This window comes from Rhinichthys klamathensis, unplaced genomic scaffold (assembly GCF_029890125.1).
Source record: "Rhinichthys klamathensis goyatoka isolate OS25496 unplaced genomic scaffold, OSU_Roscu_1.1 h1tg000114l_1, whole genome shotgun sequence".
In the NCBI taxonomy this organism is placed as follows: domain Eukaryota; kingdom Metazoa; phylum Chordata; class Actinopteri; order Cypriniformes; family Leuciscidae; genus Rhinichthys; species Rhinichthys klamathensis.
Window position 1 is genome coordinate 1,766,715 of NW_026606651.1, and position 27,921 is coordinate 1,794,635.

The 27,921-nt window shown below is 36.9% G+C and overlaps 1 protein-coding gene across 1 annotated transcript; it reads left to right on the top strand.

The window, feature by feature from the left end:
* Positions 1-27,345, top strand: fbxw8 (F-box and WD repeat domain containing 8). Its single transcript, XM_056254764.1, has 11 exons — positions 1-630; positions 714-818; positions 1,639-1,803; positions 1,990-2,078; positions 2,178-2,329; positions 3,356-3,552; positions 3,748-3,972; positions 13,892-14,019; positions 25,165-25,338; positions 26,529-26,645; positions 26,730-27,345. Exons 1-11 carry the CDS (start codon positions 256-258, stop codon positions 26,881-26,883), a joined length of 1,881 nt encoding a protein of 626 aa, XP_056110739.1. The 5' UTR covers positions 1-255; the 3' UTR covers positions 26,884-27,345.
* Positions 27,346-27,921: the final 576 nt, after the last annotated feature.

Here is a 27,921-nt window from a genome sequence, read left to right on the forward strand (position 1 = left end):
TTTTTGCAGCTCCGCTGATGATGCTCGAAATGTTTTATTAATCTCTGAGACACAGTCATTGTCTTGTGTTGTAAATAATTGTTCTTTTGGTTGGGTGAGGAATATGCGCCATGCGGAACACTTCACGTGAACATGATGTTCCAGCCGAGGCCATTTCGCAGTCGGATCACTGTTTGTTTTGATGGCAACAGCGGTATTCCACAATACTTGTGTGAATGACATTTATAAATATGAGTGAAAAAATAACTTAATTAAATGGGGATGGAAGAGGCTGAGCTTTTGGCTTTTCGAGAGCGCTGGAAGCAGGAGTTAGAGAAAAACACAGACAAAGAGGGATATTTTGGGCATCTCAGTAAAGACAGTTCATCTGTTCACCAAAGCACTAGCTTTTGGGAGAAGCAGAGCAATGCGTCCCAGCAAACTCAGCCCACATCAAAAGAGCAGCCGGAGTATGTGTCGATCGCCGAGGGTTTGTTAGACGGGAGAAGTAGTCCACTGCTAGACAGAATCGAGCAAGAGAGAACGCGCAGGAAACGCGCTCCCGGCAGCGACGCGCTCAACAACACACACGCGCCCCCCCAAAAAGAAAACAAAAGACAGAAACTGCTTGAGCAGTTCCTTCAGGACCTGGTAACGCTCCTGTTATGTAGCTGTTCATGATATTAACTGTGCTTGTCTTAATAATAAACCCGGATATTATGTGTTTACTTTAGAATGAAGTGAATGACATCCCATTCTTTGACGTGGAGTTGCCCTACGAGCTGGCGCTAAAGATTTTCCGCTTCATGGGCAGAACGGATCTAGGACGATGTGCTCAGGTAAATATAAATGAGTGCATAAATGTCCATTCTATTCTGTTCTATTCTATTCTAATCTATTATACATGATTTCCACTGACATAGGAATAGCAGGGACACAACCGTGAACAATAGTTCACCCTCAGGTTGTTCCAAACCTGTAAGAGTTTCTTTCTTCTGCTGAACACAAAAGAAGATATTTTAAAGTATGTTGGTAACCAGACAGTTGACTTCCATAGTAGGAAATAAATACTATGGAGTGCAGGATGTGGGTGCCACCAACTGTCTGGTTACCATTTTCATTTTTGGGTGAACTATTCTTTTAAAGGATTAGTTCACTTCAGAATTAAAATATCCTGATAATTTACTCAACCCCATGTCATCCAAGATGTTCACGTCTTTCTTTCTTCAGTCGAAAAGGAATTAAGGTTTTTGAGGAAACATTCCAGGATTTTTCTCCATATAGTGGACTTCAACGGGAACCAACGGTTTGAAGTTCCAAATTGCAGTTTCAATGCAGCTTCAAAAGACTCTACACGATCCCAGCCGAGGAATAAGGCTTTTATCTAGTGAAACAATCTGTCATTTTGTTAAAAAAAATCTAAATGTATATACTTTTTAACCAGGAATGCTCGTCTTGCACGTCCACGACTTCACACATTACGTAATCACGTTTGGAAAGTACTGGACAATTATATTATATTCAGAGAATATTTGGTTTCTCACTGCCACAAAGCAACACAATTGGTGTAATTATCATCTAAATACTTTATGGATGTCTTGTGACATTTATTATATAGAAGTAAAGTGGTTAATATTATCTTCTTTGCTTTTACTTCAGGTGAGTAAATCCTGGAAGGTGCTGGCTGAGGATGAGGTCCTGTGGCATAGATTGTGTGTGGAGGAAGGTTTTCACAATGGGGCCAGTATCTCTGACTCCCCCTGCTGGAAGAGCACGCTCAGAGACTGCCGCAACACAGAGAACGGGGTGAAGTCAAACTGGAAGGTCAGCACCATGCCATTACGGTCCCAGAATACATTTTATTCTTAAACAAGAAAATTTATATCACAATTAATATTAATTTTTTTGTTCAATAACTTTAATTATTTATATATATATATATAATATGAGTAAATTATAAGCAATTTAATTTGTCTTAAAAATATGTTTTTACACTTTTTAAATAAATAGAATCGTGTTGGATCCATTCGTCACCTGCAGTACGAGTTAGGAAAGGTGTTGTGTGACGTCAGTTCCTGTGCTGGTCTTGTTATCGCTGGGTGTGTATTACTAAGGCGCATATAATTAATAAACTCTTTGTTTTCAATTATCCAAACACTACTGATCCTATAATCATTGTGTGCATCTGTTCTATACAGTTACACCTCTGGTGATGTCCGTATGTGGGACACGCTTCACTGGGACAAATCATACCTGCACCCCACACATTCCATCAGAGATGAAACCCCTGCCCCGTATGTTAGTCACGTACGTGTCAATAAGACTGTAGCCACAGCTGCTTATGAGAATGGTAAGAGATTTTTACTTTTTTATTTTTCTTTTTGCTTAAAGGATAACACATTTTTAAAAAAACAAAACAAACAAATTGGTTACACATCTTACACTTCTTTGTTACTATTAGTAAACTACATTAGTTAGCAAGAACTAGCAATGAAAAAATACTTCTAAAGCATTTATTAATCTTAGTTAATATTAGTATTTTTAAGACACGCCAAGTGAATAATGTAACAAATGTAATTAAAATATATATCACCATATATAGTTCTCCCAGTTCCCCCTGATTACGTTAAGTATTGCTAAAGTTTTTTTGTGTTCTAAAATGTTATGTTTGTAATTGTATATGCTAATTTGGCTTGATATAATTAAATATGCACTAATTTGTATACATTTCCAGAACAGAAATTTGAACACGTTGAACAGATTCTAATTCTCGTTTCATTTTTTTGACGTATTAGATTTATACAGAGCGGATTGTGGATACCTCCATTTTATTGCTCCATTGATTGATTATCACTCTGCTAATTGAACTCATTTAATAATTTACACAGTCATTTTAACTGACCTGAATCAACACTGAATTGACTTCAGGTGAATAATGACACTATTGTCTTGTTTAGAGCTGCTTTACAGCAGAATTCAATTCTGTTTGCATCATTAAATTATAATTTTTTATCCCTGTAAAGCTGCTTTGAGACAATCTGTATGGTATAAAGCACTATATAAATAATGTGACGACTCCATAAATCATATGTAAATATGAATATAAATCATAGATTTGGTGTATGTAAGTACTGTTGAAGTGGAAATTTCTGAGAAATCTACAGACAAAAAAAAAAAAAAAAAAAACACTTAAAAGTGTATTTTGGATGTTTTCTTTTCACTAGTTTGAATTTATTTTATATGTTAATAAAGATTAATACTGCAACACATGTATAGCTCACTTTCAAGTTAATAATGGTTAATGCATGAAATAAATTTAACTAGACTTTTAACTGAAATTGTAATTCTGATAATACATTTTGTTGTGTATGTTAAGGGTGTGTAGATGTGTGGAGCACTGAAACCGGTCTTGAGCCCATTCACCGGTACCAGCACCTCCGTAGGGTTCATGCACTGGATCTAAGTCCTGACAGTCCTGCTTTGGCCTCTGCATCAGGACCAGAAGTGCGGGTGGACACGCCAGATGAGAAGGGCTACTGGAAATCACGATGTCTCGTTCAGTTACCAAAGCCTGTAAGTCTAATCTGAGACATGCAGAGCAGATGCCAACCATAGTAACAGTTGACGAAATGAGTCATGCATGTGGGTGATTTTGGCACCAGCAAGGCATTCCATAGAATTAAGTCGTTTGATGCATCCACAACTCACACAGAATAGTGCATAAGCACTAACCAGTCATGTATTCATCAGAGAAACTGTGTTCTTCAGGTAGATGGGGTATTGGTGGTGCCAGGGAGACGGGACTTCCCTTTGGTCACAGCATGGGCAGGTGAGAGCGTTTACCTGCTGGATTCCAGATGGAAGGAAGAACAGGAGCCAAGAGTTCTTCACTTTGTGTACGACCATCCAGTGACCTGTGTGGACGTGTCATCCTGCAGAGCCGTCCTGGGGATCAAGAGCTGCGGATGGGGCATGAATGACGGAGGCAACAAGGTATCTGTGTCCAGAATCCTAAAAAGAATGTATCATTGTCTCCACAAAAATATTACAAAAAATAGAACTGTTTTCAACATTGATAATTATAAGAAATGTTTCTTGAGCAGTAAATCGGCATATTAGAATGATTTCTGAAGAATCATGTGACACTGAAGACTGGAGTAATGATGCTGAAAATACAGCTTTACATCACAGGAATAAATTACATTACTTTTTTTGCCTATTTTTGTTCAAATAAATACAACTATAGTGAGCATAAGAAGCTTCGGTAACACTTTTCAATAAGGTTTCATTAGTTAACATTAGTTAATGCCCTGTGAAGTAACATGAACAAATAATGAACAACTGTATTTTTATCAACTAATGTTAACAAAGATTAATGAATACAGTTACAAATGTTTTGCTCCTGTTAGTTCATGTTGTTAACAAATGAAACCTTAAAGTGCGTATGTCAGGTTAAATTTGTAATTAGGATTAACACAAAATAGTTAGGGGAAATGCACGTTTGACAAGTTGTTGTATTGTTTTGTATGATTTTCGATACCTAAAGGCAGAATATAAGATGAAAAAGTTCGTTATTTTCAGGACTCACTTAAAACTGCTCCTCCGCCCAAACGGATCGTTTGACGTCATAAGAGGGAGACGTCTCCCCAGAGCGCTGAGAAAGTGAGTCTGTGAGCTGTGTTGATAATTGTACGAGTGATAGAGCGAGAGAATTAGTGATTAGGACATTTAGTTAGTTAGTTAGCTATTTAAGTTAGGTAGTTAGTTAGGTATATGCAGGCGTATTTTCACAATGGTGAATTACTACGGTAGTGCTGGGTGCTAAAACACAGTTAAAACCGGTCACAGAGTCCACTTTTTCCCAAAAAGCAGGTCTGTGTTCCGTGCCTGGGTCAACTTTGTTCGGACCAAACGCGCTGACTTCAGTGCTGCTTCGGTATCCAAGACTTCGGTCATTTGCAGCGCACATTTCTTCCAGTTTTTATGTTTCCACTGTTCGATCGCGCCCGCGTGTCTCTCTCTCTCTCTATCTCTCTCTCTCTCGCGTCTCTCTCTCTCTCGCGCGTCTCTCTCTCTCTCTCGCGTCTCTCTCTCTCTCGCGCGTCTCTCTCTCTCTCTCGCGTCTCTCTCTCTCTCGCGCGTCTCTCTCTCTCTCGCGCGTCTCTCTCTCTACTTTAGTGCTGCTTCACACACACACACACACACACCAACACCAACATATTCCAGCATTGCAATCTTGACATCGAAGCCTGTTCATTATAGCCACGGAGCTTCAGAGCTAAGGCGGAGCTACAGATTATGTGTCCCTAAATAACCCGCGTATCTAACAGTAGTTCCGCATTAATTAATGTGCACGCGAGTTTTATTTATTTTAATACTCGTGTATTCATGCACTGAACCGTGACGCCCGTACCGTTTCGGTATACATGTAACGTTCCACCTCTAAGTTATGCCTATGCACCTGCCCAACTCTCCACTGGTTATCTTCACACCAGATATTTATGTTTCTTCGATAGGAATTATTTAAATTTCTGTTTGCCTCCTCATCTGTCTCACGCCTGGGAGGCTCAAAAGTGTATGGCTGTGGGGGGATTTTGAGGGGGATTTTGGATCTGCTCAGACTCAAAACTCCCCATACTTGAATAGAACGTTTGTGGCACGACTCCCTCTTCTGACGTCACAGCTCAGCTGTGTTTTAAAAATATGATCTTGACAGAAATGGCTATAAAGCTTACTGTAGGGTAATTACAGTAATAATTTTAATGATAATTACATTTTCACTCAGACATCTAACCCTTATTTAATATATCTAAAAAAAAAAATTTAACCTGACATAGACACTTTAATGTAAACTGTTACAGAAAAATCTTTCAGAAACATAAAAAAATCTAATCGACCCCAACCTTTATGGTAGAGTGTAAATATATACAGTATATATTAGTGCTGTCAATCAATTACGTTTTTTTTATCAGATTAATCACTTTTGTTGTGTGATTAATCGCACACTTATCGTGAAATTAAGCATACGGCATTTATCTTGTTTAACACATTTATTTGCCTTAACACATTGTTTTTGCCTTTATTGCAATACTATAGTATAGAGTTAGAGAAAGCTAAGTGGGAGATAGAGAGGGGGACGGGATCGGGACTCAAACTCGTGTCGCCGATGCGTAATCACGCTATATGTCAGAGCACTGCCCATGAGGCTATCGGCTCCGACAAAACGACCTTCTTTTGTTGCCTGACCTCACCAAGCACTCTTATTTTTCAATACCATTCTGTTATGCAATGCCACTTTTCATAATCAAATCAATTTATAAAAAATTAAATCAAGTCCCAACATACATTTTTTCCGTTGAATATCTTATTGTCAATGTAGAAAACTAATGGGGCAAATCTTGCTGTGCCATACAGGTTTGAGAGGCCACTTCTGATAAATGATTGGCTATTTTTACAGATGGAGGCAAATTTCATTTCTTTCTCCATTTCCCATTTTAAGCTGCCTTTTATTTGCATATCCATTCTGATTGGTTAATTTATGCATCAGAGGAGACATTAGGTTTTCGAGATTTGATTCTTTTAAGCAGTCTCTTACCAGAGTAATCTCTTACTAAAACAACATTTAATTTGATTATTTTTTTTTGTGTTGTTAGTTTTATATAAAATAAATTTTTGAGGTCAATGGGGAGTAACCTGAGGTTTAGAGCGTGTTGCTCAAGGGCACAGTGGTGATATTTTAAGAATCATTTCTCATGAGGTTTGAATCTACAGTTTTTTTTGGCTTACCTGCTTTGACCACTAAGTCGCACCACCACATGATGTCAACAAGTGCGGTCTGGTGATCTCATGTGGCCGATCCCTGTTGTTTACATAATTTGAGCCCACTAGTGAAGTGCATTGTGACCGTATTCCCAAAGTCACGATGAATAGAAAGTTGCTCTGTGCTCATGTTATTATCTTAGGAATAGACCAGTTACTTTAATTAACACAAAATTGGGTCCCAATGCTTCTCCCAAGAGTCCCTAGTTTGTTTCTAACTCTGGCGTGCCGTATATGGTGCAAAGCAGTGTTATTTTAGTAGCACTAATCACTCTTAATAAAAATAAAGGTTCCAAAAGGGGATTTTCACAGTGATGCCATAGAAGAACGATTTTTGTTCCCCAAAGAACCTTAAAAGAACTATTATATACAAAAATCTAAAGAACTTTTTGTGGAATTGAAAGGTTCCATGGATGTTAAAGTAATATGTTGAGTAATAAAAAGTCATCTCTGCGACACTTTTACATTTAAAATCCCTCAATTCTCGCCATCTCTGAAAAGCCAAGCCAATGTTGATTCTTGTTTTATTACGAGCTCTGTTTGTTTTTTGTGCGCTAAGCACCTCTGTTCGGGGTTAGATCCTCTTCATCCTCGGAGGTTGGAGATTTAGCGCTTCATGTCAACCTTTCTTGCTCGTTGTGACAACTAACCTATGCCACCCAACATGCGTCAAAGTAGCCGGAGCAACTTTTCTCTGTTTACGGGTATATATGACGAGATGCACATGGACGAGTGACGCAAGTACACAATTTCCCTTGAAAATCATTCCGTTCATCAAAAATATAAACACTTATAATAGGCTTACCGTTACCATAGTGAATCAGGGTAAGACAAAAACACATTTTGGAAGATAAGAAGGATTAATGGTGTATTGACTTCTGAATTTTGTTAATTTTGAACAAAAAAAAGTTACACAGTGCACCTTTAATATTTTTTTATTAGATTTTATTTTTATATTTTCTCTTTTAATTTGATTATAAGTTAGTTTTAATCATTTTGTTGTGTTTTGGTTTTGTTTAAAAACAAGTATATAGTTTTTATTAAGTTTTAGTTTGTTTATTTTATTTCTTAAACTAAACAAAAATGAGAAATGTTGGCTTGGGAACTAGCTAGAATAGTCACACAGATAAATGGCTAGAAATAAGCCGATCTTTATACAGTTGATTTTATTTCAGGTAATGTTTTATTTAAAATAATGAACAGTTTTTATTGTTTCAGTTAACGATAATAATAACCCTGTTTCTCCAGAGCTTTGAGTTTGACCCAGTGAAGTCTTGTACTAGTACTCTCCTGATTAAAAGCCCAAACATCATGTGAAAATAGACCTTAAAACAAACCTCTCCATATCACAATAGCCTCCCTGCAAGTCCCCAGCGTATTTATGCACCCGTTTAAATAGACAGCATTCATGTCTAGGGGGAGATCAGTGCTCGAGGGGGAGGGATGGGTTTTCTCAGGGGAAACTGGTAGTTTTTCAGTGAAGCGAAAGCCGTACATGTTGACAGTAATCAGATGAGTGCTTGATAGATGGATGCAGATGGTGTCCTGTTGTATCACACAATGCTTTGGCTCTCTTTCTCCACTGACATCACCCCCATTTAAACACTCTCATTAACCAAACGGGCACCGGGGCGGCTATTTAGAGTGAGCCGAGAGTTTGAACGACAGGACAGTTTGTCAAAGTCAGCCTCTAGTGGACTGTCTTGTTTCACTCTTTAATGGAAGGTGTTACAAGAATATTTCTTGTACTAATTTTTGACAAACTAAAAAAATTGCAAGTATAATCACCTTGGATGTTTAAGTCATTTCGACTTAAATTACGTTAAACTGATTTAAATTAGTTGAATCTTGTATAACTTATAAAAAAAAACTAATTTTGATGAGTTTACCACCTTTAGTTTTTACAGTGTGGTGGAAGCAAAGTCTTTATTTGTTGCCCACTTATACGCACAGAGTGCACAGGCAGTGCAATGCTTGATTGTGATGTGTAAACGTAAAGAAAATTTGTTATAAGAAAGTTATGAATCATGTGACACTGAAGACTGGAGTAATGATGCTGAAAATTCAGCTTTGTCATCAGGAATAAATTACATTGTAAATGATTTTCAAATAGAAAACAGTTGTTTTAAATTGTAATAATATTTTACAATATTACTGTATTTTTGATCAAATAAATGCAGTCTTTGTGAGCACAAGAGACTTCTTTTAAAAACATTTTTGTGTATGTTAACGATTATATGTCTAACAAGGCTAATGTGTTGTTTTCCACTGTCATTTACCATCATTCTACTAAGATGTGGAAATTATTTTGACGCATCTTTCTTTAGACTATCTAGAATCTCAGGACTTTATCTGGCACTATTATTGCAGCACATTTAGCTGGAATCATACTCATTTGTTTCATGTTGTGTCACTCCTCTGAGAATACCATACTCTACAAGTTTCCATTCTATTCATGATTAGCACCTTTCGCATCCGTGTGTAATGCCATGTCTGTCAGCCGTGTTGCATGTTGACAGGATTTTCAAACTGCGAGAGGGAAGTCAGACGTGCCAGAACTGACGCTGGTGAATCCAAGGTGTTTGTGTGTTATTAAATGAGAAGACATATGCCTCATTAAAACTTGTCAAAAACAAAGGAGGCAAATGGAGTAACAGAGTGAGTCATACATGTTTTGGTGTTTATTTCTGAACTTTAGCACTATTTGGACTTTTGAATTACTATTATTACCACTGCACGTCTATGATTACATGTAATGATTAGGATGAGATTGGGATCTCAGCAGTTTTTACCAAGATGTCTAGAGTAGACACTTTTACATGTTTCAATCTGTATTGGTTTGTTTTTCTCTAGCTGCTATATTTAGTGAATGTGATAGTCAAGTGTGTTATTTTAGCTTTCTGTTGTAATCATCTTTGTTTTTAAGCTGGAAGACTGGAAGCTCTGGGCATCTGTTGTGTATGTGTGTGTTTGAAGCACTGACCCAGACACACACACACACACGCACATGCAGATCATGCTGGCAAACCCTGAGGCGCCACTTTCATGTTTAACAGCCAGATAGGCTGGTGAAAATGTGGCACACTGTTGCACCTCCAGGTGCTGAAAATCAGAGACATGCAGTGTCTCGTGAGATCAGTATGAATCTGATTAACATCTTCACTCTGATCGAATTTCTGGAAGATAATAAAAAATGTATAATTATACCAAATGTCAGGGGACGCATTACAAATGTAAATGATTTGATGATTTTTTTTAGATGTATTTAACAGTTTAATTTTCCACCTAGAAAAATGTCTAATTACTACCAAACATCCAAGGATTATAATAACCAATCAATTTTAATTTGATTTTAATTGTTTTTATTTGATTTTATATCTCTTTCATCCAGTAAACAAAGTGCTATATTTGCTTCATTGTAGGTACCAAGGCTTAATTTTAGATTTTGACTTTTATTTAAAGCTGCAGTCCGTAACTTTTTTGGGTTAAATATTATCCAAAATAAATTGAGCAAGTACATAACCAGCCAGTGTTCAAAACTATCTGCTTGCCTTAGCTCGATTCAAAACGATAAGCTTGTAATAATGTATTTGCGTCATTATACGTCACATCTGTACACATAAAGAAGAGTCTCGGCTAGTAGGCTATATTGAGTCATTACGTCACATCTGTACACATAAAGAAGAGTCTCGGCTAATAGGCTATATTGAGTCATTACGTCACATCTGTACACATAAAGAAGAGTCTCAGCTAGTAGGCTATATTGAGTCATTACGTCACATCTGTACACATAAAGAAGAGTCTCGGCTAGTAGGCTATATTGCGTGTGAGGATGTTGGTGGTGGAGATTTATAGCCTTTTCTCACAGCACTTGATATAAACTTATCAATTTGATGGCGCATCCAGAAAGGTTCAAACGACAATCACCAGTGACAACAGCTTTTCCAAGCTTTATAATGGCAGTGAATGGCCGTTTAAGTTTTGAAGTCCATAAAAGTGCATCTGTCCATCATAAAAGTGCTGATCACTGCCATTATAGAGCTTGGAAGAGCCAGGACATTTTTTAATATTACTCCGATTGTATTCGTCTGAAAGAAGAATGTCATATACACCTGGGATGACTTGAGGGTGAATAAATCATGGGCTAATTTTATTTTTTGGGTGAACTAACCCTTTAATCCTATAATACCTAAACTTAACAACTACCTTACTAACTATTAATAAGCAGTAATTATGAGTTTGTTGAGGCAAAAGTTGTAGTTAATTGTTAGTTAAAGGTGCTCTAAGCGATGTCACACGTTTTTTAGGCCACAACTTTTTTTGTCACATACAGCAAACATCTCCTCACTATCCGCTAGCTGCCTGTCCCCTGAACACACTGTAAAGAAACGCGGTCTCTGCAGACACCCCAGGCTCCACAAACAACAACAAAAACAAACTGGGCTAACCCGCACCACGAAACATAACAAACTGTTCCAGCCAATGACCGACAAGAAGGGTTTGGGGGGTGGTTTGGGGGGTTAGTGTGCGGATGAGGAGGAGGGAGGGTCTAGCTAGCCTCCGTTTTGTTTGACAATACTTTAAACGTCAACAAGAAGTGACGTCACCCGACATCGCTTAGAGAACCTTTAATAGTGAGAATTTGACCCTAATCTAAAGCGTGACCAAAACTTCAACAGTCACAAATTCACAATACAAAAAACATATTCTGTTATAAAAATTTTTAAATACCAAATGTATTCTTTACTTTAATACATTCCTATAAGATTTTAGAAGTCTGTAAGATATTTTTTGTTTTAGATAGAAGTATCTTCTGCTCACCAAGGATTTATTTATTTGATCAATAATACAGTAAAACTGTAATATTGTGAAATATTATTACAATTTAAAAGAATCATTTTGTCTTTTGATATATTTAAAAAAGTATTTACTGTAGTGGCAAAGCTGAATTTTCAGCACATGATCCTTCAGAAATTATTCGAACATTTCTTAATATTATCAATGCTGAAAACAGTTGTGGTGCGCAATGTTTTTGTGGAAACCGTGATACATTTTTTCAGGATTCTGTGATGAATAGAAAGAACCGGCATTGAAAAACAAAGTTTTTATAACTTTAAAAATACATTCACTACGTCCTTTCTGAATAAAATCATGAATTGATTTATCACAACCTGACCCCAAACTTTTGAACAGTTGTGCACATTTTAATGAATTGAAAATTGTGTATTTTCACATGGCAAAATTTAATTTTGATGCATATATGAGTGATGTGTATATGAAAATGCTATTTGTGAAATGTACTCAACCCCAACGCAGCAGCTAAATCGTTGTTTACTTGTGTAAACGTCTCCATAACCTCCTGAATCCTGTAATGATGAATAAATCCCCAACATAATCCCAGTAGTCTGTCTTCCCGCCTGTGACATATGCACTTCATCGCGGATTCATTCTAATCAGCTTTCCTCCTCAAGTCTTTACATATTGTAGCTTTACACATTGGAAGCTGTACTCGTGTCTTGATGACAAACTCCCATTGGCTGTCATTTTTGGGTCCTCTCAAGGATTTTGGCTGGCAGCACTGTGGCTCGCAATTAAGTGTGTCTGGCCCAAACTGAAGGCACTAAACAGCTGGCATGAGCTCAAATCTGACATCATGCAGTTCTTCTCTCTTCTCCCTCTTTTGTTTAACGTCTCTATCTGTTGCCTCAAAGTTTGCGTCCAATTTGGCCCGTGTCGTTGTGTGTCCTTTGCTCACTGTTTAAATGGCAGCTGATGCAATCAGTTAACCAGTCTCTTTTTTAAGGATTGAATTACCTCAGAGACAGTTTAATGTGAGCGGATTAGTCAAAAGCTTCAGATGCTTCGGAACGGTACAATGGTTCATAATCGATCATTGAACACTTTTTTTGTTTCTTTGTGGTCTTCACAAGAAGTGAGTGTCAGAGTTTGAAGTTTTAAAGACCTGCTTCTTATAATGAATTGAACTGTAGGAAATTTATAAATGCACACATAAATGAAAGTATGCTCTAAAATATCAATGCACTATTGCGAGAATTGCATATTGATACCTGATTGCATTTGCACTACCCTGTTTACACTTTGCTTTTAATGTTTATATCTTATTTCTATGTATGGACCCATAAACATGTGGTTGGTCACATTGCATGTTTAAAGACAGCTTAGCTCATGAATATCTGTAAAAATGTATTTGTGGATTTTCAAGGCAAAACTAAATGTAAACCAATTACATTCACTCTCAATTGCACAATGATTTTCTGTTTTGATCATGGCAAAAAGTAAAGGACTCACTGCAAATGACACCTTAGTATACTTAGTATACAAGTAGAAGTAAACACTAATGCTCAAAAGGTTGGGGTTGGTAAGACTTTTTAATGCTTTTGAAAGAAATCTCTTATGCGCACTATAACAGTATTGCAGTTCATAACAATAAAAAAAAACTATTTTCTTTTTGAATATATTTTTTAAATGTAATTTATTCCTGTGATCAAAGCTGAATTTTCAGCATCATTACTCCAGTCTTCAGCGTCACATGATCCTTCCGGAATTATTCTAATATGCGGATTTGCTGCTCAAGAAATATTTATTATTATTATTATCAATGTTGAAAACGGTTGTGCCACTTAATATTATTATTGAAACTGATATATTTTCTTTTTTCATGATTTTTTTTAAAGAGTAGAAAGTTGAAATGAACAGCATTTATTTCATTTGATAAATAAATGTATTATTTTCTTATTAAAAAATTGCTTAGTGACACCAACATTTTGAACGGTAGTGTACTGTTCAATTCAATGGAACATCAATTATCTTTAGATAAAAGCATCTGCATAAGTGAGAATCTTAAAAAAGCTAAAATGCCAGTTCTGTTGGTTTATACTGATTGTGTACCTGAAGTGTTAAAAGTGTGTTAGAAGTTCAGAAGGCATGCAAGACTTCAGAAATGTGCTATCTGGCATCTGTGGATGCAAGCTGTGGGCCTGACATTTGAACCTTCGCAGGTGTTACTGCACAATCCTGCCAGTTTTACAATCTATCTTCCATCTCACCAGGAGCAATCGTCCTCTCTCCTCAGATTCAGGTGTACAGCCTGGAGACCAGCCAGTGTGAGCTGACCGTGGGGAACTCGGCGGGAGACTTCACCTGCGTCAACCTGAGAGACAGCCCTCCTCACCTGCTGGTGTGTGGGAACAAAGACAGGCGGTACGACACACTCGCAAACATGTGTACCTCATCTATCACTGTTACATTCACACACACACACACACACACACACACACACACATGCGTTTCTGTCTTCTGTCTGGCAAACTAAAGCCTCCTGTGGCTTGAGTTTCTTAAACACTGAGAGTTTAATGAGTTCCGACGGAATAGTAGCATTTCTCATTTACACCTGCAGCTGGTGTGAATTCTGTTTGGGTTTTTTAGGTTGTATTGCATTTTTCTAATGCAACTAGTGTTATTTTTTTAGAGTTAGGGGGGACATTTTGAATGGCTGTATATAATGAAGCCTGTTGACACATTGAGCCTTGGTGTTCATGTGAGACAGGTTTGACGTGTGTTCATCTCATTCCCAACTCTCATCCCTCTGTAGGTGAATCTCACAAAACCTTTTAAGAGCATGTTTTGCATAATCACAATGATGCCTATTTTTATGACCATTAAAGGGATAGTTCACCCAAAAATTTAAATTTTGTCATCATTTACTCACCCTCAAGTTGTTCCAAACCTGAATGAGTTTCTTGAACACAAAAGAAGATATTTTGAAGAATGTTGGTAATCAAACAGTTGACGGTTGCCATTGACTTCCATTGTAGGGAAAAAAAATACTATGGACGTTCCGTCAACTTTCTGGTTACCAACATTCTTCAAAATATATTCTTTTGTGTTCAACTTGTTCTTTTTAAAAAAATCTTTTAACAATAACTTACATTCAGTACAATGCATTCACTGAATGTATTGTAAAGTACATTTAGTACTTTACTTTACATGTAAAGTAGAAATGTTTTTACACTACTGTTTAAAAGTTTGGGGTCGTTAATTTTTTTTCTTGTGTTTTAACCCCTTAACTGTCACCGTCCTGCTACCGGGACGCCTAACTTTACTTCACTATATTTCTATTAAATCCTAATCTAATTATGACAAATTATATATCGTTGGAAAGGTCAAAGACTTCTAAATAGATATTCTACCCCTGTTTTGTGTTATAAATTATGTAGGAAGAGTAATTGATGAATTTATGACAAGAGTGCACCTCAAAAAATCTGCATCATAATAGGAGGTCTGACCTTTGTCACAAAAAGTCGATGCACCCACTTTTAATGATTGAAACTTCTGTTTTTATACGAAAAGTTCATAATAAAACATATAATCTAGTATTTTTCAATAAAAAATTATAATATAATATTATCCTCTAAAAATTATAATATATATATATTATCCTCTAAAATATAATATTATTTTTTTTATCGCCTTTTTTATTATATCACAGTTATCATAAATTAGGTATCATTTGAAAGCTTATAAACTCAGAATTCATCCTGTGAAAACCGTTTTATTATTGAACGTTGCGTTACCATAGAAACGGTACTCTAAATTATTTTATCAGGCTCCTCCCCTTTTAGGCATCATTATATTTCATAATTTATGATCAAAACCTTTTCTAATCTTGACAAAACACATATTGTCAGAAAGGTCTGTGTCTCAAGGTTCCAAATTTTGTGACAGAATTGATATTTGGACAGAAATGTATTAATTTGTTAAGGCAGAATGTATACAACTAAATTCAATGGAATTCAATGGCACCCGGTGGCTATTTTTGGTACTACGCCTAAACAAAATCTCATGGGAACTTCAATTTTTGTGATATCAACTTCAAATTTGGAACATAACTTGGTTAGATTTATGGCTTTGATTTTATAGTAATTTTAGACTAAAAAATATTTTGTAAAATATATATTATATAAAATAAAAAATATATAGTACAGAATATTTGATTTACTGTAAATTTAAACTTCCATAACTTTTTCATACTTTAATTTTTTGAAGTGTTCTCACCTCAGCAATAATCTGCTGAGTGTTTTCTTTAAAACAAGACCAAATTTGGGTATATATTCCAAAGCATTCTTGAATTACAACCATTTAAGTTTGAATAGTGCATTTTAACCCCCATTCTCAAAAAGGGGGGTGACAGCTAAGGGGTTAAAGAAAAAAACTCTTTTTCTCACCAAGGCTGCTTCTATTTGATCAAATGCATGGTAAAAACAGTAATATTGTGAAATATTACAATTTAAAATGACTGTTTTCTATTTTAATATATTTTAAAATGTAATTTATTCCATCTTCATTGTTGTCACATGATCCTATCATTCTGATATGCTGATTTGGTGCTCAAGAAACATTTCTTATTAGTAGTAATGTTGAAAGCAGTTTATCTTAAAACAGCGTATACAACATTTTTGTGGAAAACGTAATACATTTTAATAACCAGAATTAATGGATATTCATTGAACATTGAAAAGAACAGAATTTATTTGAAATGCAATTTGTTTGTAGCATTATAAATGTCTTTACTACTGTCAATTGACCAATTTAATGCATCCTTGCTGAATAAAATTATGAAACGCACTGAACCCAAACTTTTGAACGGTAGTGTTTTTTCCCATTACAGTAAAAAGGAATGGGATTTTGTTGCTTTTACAGTTGATCAAAGTGATATTGGGTCTGTATGTAAACAAAAAGCTAACAAACTAATACATGTATTTATTTATTAAAAAACAACAACAAAGTGTTCTTTTTTCCAGAATAGCCAGATCTATTGAATGTTTCTTTTCTTTTTTTCTCATATAATAAAATTGGGTAAAGGTATTGTTTTTTTAGCGTCATACTTCTATTTTTTGCAGTTAAACAGAGTGGAAATGCAGACCAAAATCGTGTAATACTTTCATTTTTACGATATGTTTCGTTTCGTACCATTGCAACACAAATAAATCATTTTCTTTTGATTCTAACGAATCCAACGTTTCACCCCCCAAAAAATATCATTTAACATTGTAATAATAGGAATATGCTGAATTTTTAATGACACTTTAGAAATTTTTGCTAAAAATTAATCTGCCTGGGCTCTGCCATGTTTGCATGCATGCAATTTTTTTTAATGTTCTATAGCAATTTATTCACATTCTATTCACTTTTCCAAGAAGGTAATTGGAAATTCTAACTTTGCAAGGCTTTAAAAACTTTAAAAGGCAAATTTAGATTCATCTAGACTAGAGAGTATAAAAGAAATGATGTGATTAAGGAGGCAAAAGAAATCAGGACAAAGTCTGACTTCGAACCTCCCACATGTGCACCACAGCTCAATGTATCTGGAACATGTGCGCTAACCACATGTGCACTTTTTTTTTCTTTTTTTTTCTTTTTTTTTATGTGTTGGTTCATTGTCTGCTGGCCACATACAGCAGATTTGGATAGTTTAATAGATTTGCATTATATATACAAGATTAAAGCACTTAGAATAAAACACTCCTAATTATTTCCAAAGTGGAAAAACTTTTTCCCCCCACAGCTGTGGTCCTTTTTAAAAGCACGACAAGCACTCTGTCTTGCTCTCAACTATTTTTGGCTTACCTTGAAAATCATTTCACGGAAAAGCATCTGAAAAGCTCAGGCACTTATAGAAGTGGGAATGGGAATAATGAAAGCTCTCGGTTTGAAAGGATGGTGTTATTGTCAGCGGTGCATCACCGAGGGCTATTGATTTAGTGGACAAAGAGATGTTGGAGACGAGGAGAGACGCGGTACATCTGGCCAGCGGACTCAATACAGAACCACGAACGCGGTCCACATCTGATGCTTGTGTCTCAATTAGTCTTTGCCGAATAAAGAGCCATTTCATTGACACTTGTGACAGCGGGAGCGCTACTTTGGCAGGTGGAGATGCTTGGCAGGTCTTTGTAAATAAATTCCAACTGCATCTTCGCTCAGACACTATATAGAGTGCCAAGAGGGAGGACATGATGTCTCTCTGGCCAGCTGCGGTGTCTTCTAAAACATCTCCTTTTTGTGTCTTTCTCTGTCTGTCTTTCCACGGTTCCGACAAAGCAAAAGCTCTCACCTTTTGTTCGTCTTTGATGAATGAACGAAGCGAAACGCTCCTTGGAGTGTCATTTTGGCTGTAATGATTTGACCCCATCTGATTCATCTGTGGGCAAAACACCAAACAGCTCAGAGGAAACGAGGGCTCGGGTCCTGCCCTTTATTAGCGTGGCCAAAGGCCAGGACCTAATGCATCAGTTCTGCTTTCCAATTTGTTCAGCCTCAGTGCTGCGGAGAGAGAGGAATCTCTGTTTGTGTTGTTGTGCCTGATTGGATCTGCCTGGACAGACATCTGAACAGGAAGAGCACACGGATAGGAGCCATAAGTGATTGGTCTGTTCAGCTCCACGCATGGAAATTGCGAACAGATTGATGATGGCTGTTGCTTTTTTGTTAGAAACAGAAACAATGGAAAATTCACATGCTAATTTATGTACACTCACCTAAAGGATTATTAGGAACACCATACTAATATTGTGTTTGACCCCCTTTCGCCTTCAGAACTGCCTTAATTCTACGTGGCATTGATTCAACAAGGTGCTGAAAGCATTCTTTAGAAATGTTGGCCCATATTGATAGGATAGCATCTTGCAGTTGATGGAGATTTGTGGGATGCACATCCAGGGCACGAAGCTCCCGTTCCACCACATCCCAAAGATGCTCTATTGGGTTGAGATCTGGTGACTGTGGGGGCCATTTTAGTACAGTGAACTCATTGTCATGTTCAAGAAACCAATTTGAAATGATTCGAGCTTTGTGACATGTTGCATTATCCTGCTGGAAGTAGCCATCAGAGGATGGGTACATGGTGGCCATAAAGGGATGGACATGGTCAGAAACAATGCTCAGGTAGGCCGTGGCATTTAAACGATGCCCAAGTGGCACTAAGGGGCCTAAAGTGTGCCAAGAAAACATCCCCCACACCATTACACCACCACCACCAGCCTGCACAGTGGTAACAAGGCATGATGGATCCATGTTCTCATTCTGTTTACTCCAAATTCTGACTCTATATACCATCTGAATGTCTCAACAGAAATCGAGACTCATCAGACCAGGCAACATTTTTCCAGTCTTCAACTGTCCAATTTTGGTGAGCTCTTGCAAATTGTAGCCTCTTTTTCCTATTTGTAGTGGAGATGAGTGGTACCCGGTGGGGTCTTCTGCTGTTGTAGCCCATCCGCCTCAAGGTTGTGCGTGTTGTGGCTTCACAAATGCTTTGCTGCATACCTCGGTTGTAACGAGTGGTTATTTCAGTCAAAGTTGCTCTTCTATCAGCTTGAATCAGTCGGCCCATTCTCCTCTGACCTCTAGCATCAACAAGGCATTTTCGCCCACAGGACTGCCGCATACTGGATGTTATTCCCTTTTCACACCATTCTTTGTAAACCCTAGAAATGGTTGTGCGTGAAAATCCCAGTAACTGAGCAGATTGTGAAATACTCAGACCGGCCCGTCTGGCACCAACAACCATGCCACGCTCAAAATTGCTTAAATCACCTTTCTTTCCCATTCTGACATTCAGTTTGGACCACACCCCTAAATGCATTGAAGCAACTGCCATGTGATTGGTTGATTAGATAGTTGCATTAATGAGAAATTGAACAGGTGTTCCTAATAATCCTTTAGGTGAGTGTAGTGCATTAGTGTCAACCAAGCGGCAACCTTCCGATCTCTTCCTTGAATCCAACACAGAAGTGACTTAAACTGCAATTCATCGACTGGCCGCTAGAGACAGTCTCCAAAAGAGAGTCAATCCCATAAACCCCCCATGTTAATATGCCCAACTTTACAGCAGAACAAAATATGTTTACAGCCTGGTACAACAAGTGGTTTTGGTCTATATAGCTAATTTTGCCCCTCGTGACAACTGTGAGGGGCGTGATTTTGTAAGTTCTGCATAATTAAGGGCGTGGCCACTTGAGTGACAGGTGGATTGACGCTGCTGTCACTACTAGCCGTTTGTCTGCTGTCTGTTAGCCGTCACGTCACCTCAGCTAATCCCGCCTCTTTTCCCATTTTCGGTTATCCGAGAGTGACGCGCTGCCAAGATGGCGACGGCCGGCTCCGCCCACTTTGGGCTTCAAAATTCTCTTAAGAAACTTACGGGTGACGTCACAGACACTACGTCCATATTTTTTTTACAGTCTATGGTGTCGGCCCACTTTTTCAGTTGCATTTGTTCCAGATAAATTTTTTCCCCATTCATTTTCCCTATAGGGATTTATTAAAAGTTTTTAGTTAAAGCATTCTAAGCCATGAACCAACCTAACCAACCTACAAAGTGAATCACAACATTACACACTTTTATTTGAAGCAAAAACGTATTTGAAAATCGGACAAAAAGGCAAAGGTACAAAGACTGTGTACTTAATGGCTATAAGGAGGTAAAGAACTACAATCCCATGAAGCATTGCGAATGACATTATCCCAGTGTTGAAATATTAAACTATTCATTTAAAGTTGTTAAGTTGGATGGCATCAACAAAAGTGGTCTCACTTTACAGTAAGGTTTCATTAGTTTACATTAGTAAACTACTTTAGTTAACATGAAATAAGAATTAACAATACTTCTACAGCATTTATTTAAAGATAATTTTTTTTATTTTTTTTTAAATTTAGTTTATATATCTTGCAATTCTAAGTATAACACACAATTGTGACTTTATATCACGCAATTCTGACTTAATAACTCACAATAGCTACTTCATATCATGCAAGAAGTCAGAATTGCAACATTGATATTTTGATTTTTTATTCTGTGGTGGAAACAAGCTTTTAAGCTCTATAACTTGAATCAAAGATCCAAAAGTTTCATTGGCTAAATCTTTTATCAGTGACCTTTTCTCTCTCTTTTTCTCTTTTTTCTTTTATTTATTTTTTACATATATATTTTTACTTGGATTTACTGTGTTTTTAACCATGAAAATGCCTGTTTGTCATTTGAAGGTGTAATTTGAAGGTTTAAAAAAGAAAGTGTTAAGAAAAAAAAACAAGTAATATTTTTTTGGATTCTATTGTTATGTTGAAGCTAAACACCTGAGATTTTGTTTCACTGCTTATAAATGTGGTTCAGTTAATGATGATGATGATGGTGAGGCAGCCCTTGTGTGTTGTGTGTACATATGCTTGTCATGGCCGTGTGTGTCCTGTTGTCTTTTTGCTCACGGTTGGTGGCATTGGAAGTGCCTGAGAATAATATTCTTGATTAATTGAACGAAGCCTGTCTGCTGACAGCTCAGTGAAACTAGATCTTGTTTTAGCTTTAGATTTATGGCCACTGCAACCTACCAGTAAATATATTACAGCCTCATGCAACAATAAATGCTTCGATGAAATTAAAACAGGACAGCAGATAGGCACATCCACATAATTACTCACAGCATTAAATCCTGCTTGGCTATGCATTAACGATTCATTGTGACTAATATATCTTTTGTCCTCCAAGTGTTTTTTTTTTTTTTTTGGTCCAGGCAAAATTTAATTTTGTCGATTATCTTTTGGAAAGCACCAGCATGGAGTCATTCTTTGGCTGCCTTCGGTACCATTAAAGAGGACAGATGGAATTGAGCTCCTTTGGGCCTGTAAAACTAATTTCTTTATACCAGCTACTAATGTCATCTCACAGTGGTGCTCTGTTAGAGGGAGAGAGCTGTCATATTGCAATTTCTCGAACACATTAGTCTTGCATAGTCAGACTTTGACTAAAGTATGGTCCACTTTGCAGTTTATTCTGGCCAAGATCCGACCATTTTGTGACTGTTGGACACACAATGCTTACCATAGTTCATTTTCTTCTCAGTTTATGCACGGGTTTTTCTAAAATAGGGTATTACAATAGTTAATATATTAATATATTATATATAATGTGTTACTACCTGTATATAAATATTACAATAATAGGAAAATGTGGGGAAAAAATTATTCAAGTAATTGCACAGCATGTAACAAAAAACAGTTACAAAACAAAAAACAAAAAACAAAAAACTGGAAAACAGTCTCGACTAATCAAACCACGAACGCCATTCATACAGTTCAGAAGTTCACTGAACTTCATACAGTTCAGCTCACTTAGCACGTCGTTCGTGGTTTGATTAGTCAAGACTGTTTTCCAAAGATGGCTCCTGTCTGTATACACGAAGTGGACTGTCTTTATCTTTATCTTCTTATTAAACGGTCTGTACACTTACAAAGTTCTCAATGCTTCGTTTTGCATGTAGGGACCCTCATTATGTTACTGTGTGGCTATTTTGAGCCTTGTTAGTGGTATAAACTAGCGATTTCTTTTTACTTATTATATGCCCCCATTACTAGCGTTATACGCTAAACAGTTTTTAGAGATAAAACTCTTTACATTCGATTATCATGAAAACAAATCTCAGAGAACGGTTGACTAGGTACAAATGTTTTATTAGACCAAAGGTTCATTTTGCGCCGGAGCTCTGCTTTAAAGGCTGTGTTGCAGGTTAACCACCACTGTTGATTAATGGGTGCACAAATCACTCAAGATATGTATTTCATTTTTAAAATGTCTCAAAAATGGTCTTAAAGACCAGTTTTTTACGTTTTTGGTATTAACTTTTTTTTTCGGTGATCACGTTGGGGAGAAGTGGAGGAAAGGTAGCCTCAGCCTAGTATTAGAACTATGGCGGCTGACTGGGATGAGGAAGAGGTGGCAAGAGCCAACATGTATGATGGCCCGCAGCCGTATAATTTCGAACCTGCCAGACGTGAGAGGGCAAATGAGGAATTGCCAAGAACTGATGGCCGTCAAAGCCAATTAAATGCATGGTCTGAGGAGAATGAGTGGAGAGTTGGTGAAGTGTCCTGGTGAGTTGCTATCATTTAGCAATGCAGCAATGAGCACTGGAGCTAGTCTACGAGCTGGAAACTGCGTTGGAAAGCTTGTGCTGTAGGGAAGTGAGTGCGTTTTGGTCGCTGGCCGAGGAGCTCACCCCGTGACCAGATGTGACGTGCCTCACCATTGTCAATCTACCTACTATATATTTCTATCTATTTATCTATCTAGCTGCTAGCTATCTATGCTAACGTTATGCTATCTGGCTGTCTGCCTATCTCTCTCTATACTAGCCTATCTATCTATCTGTCTATCTATATAGGCCTATCTAGTCTTATCTATATCTATGTATTTATCTGAATACTCTCGTCTACTACTCGTCTCTCTAGTCACTCTCAATGCTCTCAAGGCGGGCTTTGGTAAATTCTCTCCCCAAGGTGACGTAATGCAATGCATTGTGGGGGAAAGGAGAATCGCTGCAAACCGCTGTAAGATAGTACCTACTTTTTCGTATTATATTCCGTTTTGTGATACCCAACAACATAAAATACAATGGATAACAGTTTAAATGTTTATTACCAGCAAGCAAATTGCACAAATTCGTTGAAAAATAAACCCTGCAACATGGCCTTTAAAGGGTTAGTTCGACCCAAAAGGAAAATTCTGTCATTATTTACTCACCCTCAAGTTGTTCCAAACGGGCATGAATTTCTTTCTTCTGCTGAACACAAAAGAAGATATTTTGAAGAATATGGATAACCAAACAGCAGTTAATGGGCCTCATTGACTTTCATAGTATGGAAAAAAGGGTCCCATCAACTGTTTGGTTACTAACATTCTTCAAAATATCTTCTTTTGTGTTCAACAGAAGAAAGAAATTGATACAAGTTTGGAACAACTTGAAGGTAAGTAAATGATTGTAACATAGTTAGAGGTTGTGGGAAGGAGGAGGCGGGAACCGGCGAACATTCAACAACTTTTAATAAAATAAATAAACACATACAAAAACAAAAGTAAAGACGACAGCCCCTCACGGACGACTGCCGCCACACATAATAAAACAGAAACATAAATGCAGGCCTGGCCTCTCTCGTCCTTCACTGTCGTCGCTCCTCCGTTTATGCTTCCCCTCCTCCGTGAGAGATACGAGACGCAGGTGTCGCTCATTATCAATCACGCCACCGGCCTCGCGCCGCTCTCCCACGGCCCTCGACCTCGTCCTGCTCGCCACAATGATTTTTTAGACAATCATTTTTGAGTTAACTATTCCTTTATTATAATGTACTGTTTTGAATAATACAATTTTGCTTGCTACTAAATGCTCAGAGTATCCTAGAAGTCAGCCAATCAGAATCAGATCCATTCAGAACTTGCACAGTAACGTATGTGGCCGTTCACACAAAACTTTTTTCCATTCCACTGCGCTATACTTTTCCATGGTTTTTCGATGTAAACGCGCTAGACGGACGTCTTTGACCGCTGCGCTCGGGACTCTCGTCTTTTGCAGCGTCTCATGTATGACACGCGATTCTAAAAATGTGGCGCTCAAATTAAAAGAAACCCAACTCCGCTTTTTTCGTTTCACTGACCTGTGTCTCACGTTTTTAACAGCAAAAATGCGATCTGTGTGAACCGGGCCTTTGTGTGCAGTATGCATCAGACAGACTGAAAAAAAAAATTTATTTCGATTTTTCGAATTTTAAAACAAAAGGTAACACTTAATTTTGTTTGTCCCTTTTGAACATTGTTGACTTTAAATAACTTTGCAACTACATGTCAACTAACTCTCATTAGAGTATTAGTAGACTCTGCTTAATATCTGTTAACTTTTTATTGTGATGCTCCTCCAACAGACATTCTACTGACTATAAGTAACTTTGCAACTACATGTCAACTTATTCTAACCCTACCAGTCTACTAATACTCTAGTAAAACTCTAATGAGAGTTAGTAGACATGTAGGTGCATCGTTGCTTATAGTCAACAGAATGTGTAAAAGGGACCATCAAATAAAGTGAAACAAAAAAATAATAATCCAAAATAGTCAGATTTCATTTCTGATATCAAATATGAAATTTAATCGGTGTGATACGAGAGACATGAAAGAAGCGCCACCTTCAAATACCAGGTTTGATGACGGCCATTATCAGGGAATAACTGACCTCGGAATGTCACGACTGACTGATCAGAATCAAGTATTTCAGAGAGCCATGTATTGGTGCATAAAATCTCATGCTTTGCACTTTTTTATAATCGTACTGAACCCTATCGCAATTTTGTTTTAATTTCGATTAATCATGCACCCCTATTAAACGGTCTGTGCATGGACTACTCTCACTTATTAAAGTGGAAATCAGTTTACTAAATAATGTAAACTTGACTGACTGCTTCATTTCCACATTAAGTGTAATGTATTTGACGCTGTAATGACATCCAGTTGTTTCTCTTTTCCAGAGTGAGAGTGTTTGACTTGCGTACTGGCTCGTCTGTCGTCTCTTTGTATGCCCATCACATGGGCGTGACCACCGTCCAGGCAGATGATTGGAAGGTTGTGAGCGGAGGCGGCGAGGGATTGGTCAGTGTGTGGGAGATGAGGATAGGAGCCAAACTCTGGGAAATGCACAACAGGTGAGAATGTTTGAACGCTTCAGATAAAAGCCTCTGCCAAATGCATAAATGGAAATAATAATTTATATGGATAAGAATCATTTAATCCAATAAAGCCTGATTATCCATACAGATACGCAAAATAAATGATCAACATGATAAAAACTTCAAACATACAATCTATGATTGATTTTAGCAAGTACTTTTAGTGTTATTGTAAAGAAAAGTCCACCATTAGGTCGTGGTTCACGTGTCTTTTTGCTGTGAAATCTTTACAGATTTGTATAAAGTAAACGTAAGAATAACTTTTCTATTGCTAGTACTATTTCAAGATAAACACTTACAGAACTGAAGCAACTTAGGTTCGCCTGATTATCCATACCTCATTTTTGTAGAAAAGTCATTAAAATGTAAGAATCAGGCTTTTAAAAGGAATGTTTGTACATCTCTCAATCATCATTACATGTTTTGCCCACCACAATAAAAACTACAGAGCTTTGATCATAAAACTAAGCATTTAAATATCATCTTGCTAAGACATATTATTGGGACATATAGTGACAACTGATATTTATATGCGTTTTATTTAAGTAGACATTCTGCTGTACCACTAATTACAAACTATAACAATTTCATCTTACATTTTGGCCACAAAATTATCAGCAATATTGCATATTTTTGCTTAGTTTGTGCCTCTGAATAATTTTTTTTTTCCTTGTTAAGTATGAGCTCCATTTTCTCCTATAGCATACTATATGAGCCATAATAGCCTGATGCATCAAATATGATAGACTTATTTTTAAATAAACTGTTCCATAAAAAAAAAAGATTTGGTGTCACTTTAGTTTAGGTTTTTCCAATTCTCACTATTAACTAGTTGCTTATTAGCCATCATATTTCTAGGATATTGGCTGTTTATTAATACTTATAAAAAGTACATATTAATGCCTTATTCTGCATGACCATATTCTACATCCCTTAATCCTATAATACCTAAACTTAACAACTACCTTACTAACTATTAATAAGCAGTAATTAATTTATTGAGGCAAAAGTCATAGTTAATAGTGAGAATTGGACCCTAATCTAAAGTGTGACCAAAGATTTTTCTGACTATTATTTCCTATGTCAGGCTTTACATGGTTCAGATCCTCATTGTTTTCAAAAGCAGAACTGCATTGCGGCCACATAATTGTTCTGTCTGTAAACAGGCACCCGGTTCGCCACATACGGTTCAACAGCAGCACTCTGGTGACGGCCAACATCCCTGATGAGAAGAGCCCTCGCGGGGCTTGTATCACAGACGATGACCTCACCGCTCACCGCAGGTAAACACAGATATCACATTATGTTGTGTTATCTTTGCTATTGTTTTTCCATCTGTTTATTTTGCACTTTTATTACGTCTTTAGATACAGAGGTCTGATCTGTCACTACGACTTCTCAATGGACTCATCTACACAGGACCACGTTCTGCCCATCTGTAGGTCCAACTACATCGAGTCCTCGGGCTACAGCTATAACATTGGCTTGGCGGTGCCTTATGACATACTGAGTGGCCCTTAGATCGGGATCTGATACGCTGTGCTTTTGAGGCAAGTTGGACTGGGAAGAATGCCATTGAATTTGCTATTTTAAGATAATCTAGGCTCATATTCCTTAAAACTATTTCTTTATTTAATCATAATTTGTGTAATTTCAAAACTTTGTGTTTGGATGACACATTAAGATGTGTTTGAGGACTAGTATTAATTCATTCTAGGTCTTTTTATACATGTATTGTATCATGTTCTGTCCTTGCACAGTTTAGTATACAATACTATTAAATCATCATCTGAGAAGATGAAATACAAATCATACAAAATTAAGTTCCAGTGGTTTTAATGTTCTCCAATTCAACACACAAATCACACAATCCTTCAAATGTTTGAGGTCGTTATGATTTTGTAAGAAGACTCTTATGCTCACCTAGACAAGATTTATTTGATCGAAAGTAAAAGTACAGTACAGTAAAATACAGTATTTTAATATTTTTTTATATTGTAATATATTTAAAAATGTCATTTATTCCTGTGATGCAAAGCTGAATTTTCAGCATCATTACTCCAGTCTTCAGTGTCACATGATCCTCAGAAATCATTGTAATATGCAGATTTCTTATCATTATCAGTGTTGAAAACAGTTGTGCTGCTTGATATTTTTGTGGAAACTGGGATACATTATATTTCCAGGATTATTTGACGAATAGACAACTGCATTTATTGGAAATACAATTTTTTTTGTAACATTTTAAATATCTTTACTGGCACTTTGGATCAGTTTAATGTGTCCTTGTTGAATAAAAGTACTAAAAAAGTACTTTGTTGAAAAAAACCTAAACTTTTGAACAGTAGAGTACATAATCGACAAACAAACCATGTTTAACAATTGCAAACAAACCCGTATTTAATCTGGTTTATTTCACTGTAGTTTTGTTTTTCCGAGGATGTCATGTTGTCATTTGCCTAATTTGGCTATCTTCAACCAAGTAAAAGATGAATTTGCACCAAAATACCACCGAGTTTGACTGAACGAACAACCTCTAAATATAGTATGGGAAGCATT

Coding starts and splice junctions, on each gene's coding strand:
- fbxw8 (XM_056254764.1), top strand. CDS start 256: ATGGGGATGGAAGAGGCTGAGCTTTTGGCTTTTCGAGAGCGCTGGAAG. Junction 1,804..1,989: donor GGGTGAAGTCAAACTGGAAG/GTCAGCACCATG, acceptor TTAAATAAATAG/AATCGTGTTGGATCCATTCG. Junction 3,553..3,747: donor TCGTTCAGTTACCAAAGCCT/GTAAGTCTAATC, acceptor TGTGTTCTTCAG/GTAGATGGGGTATTGGTGGT.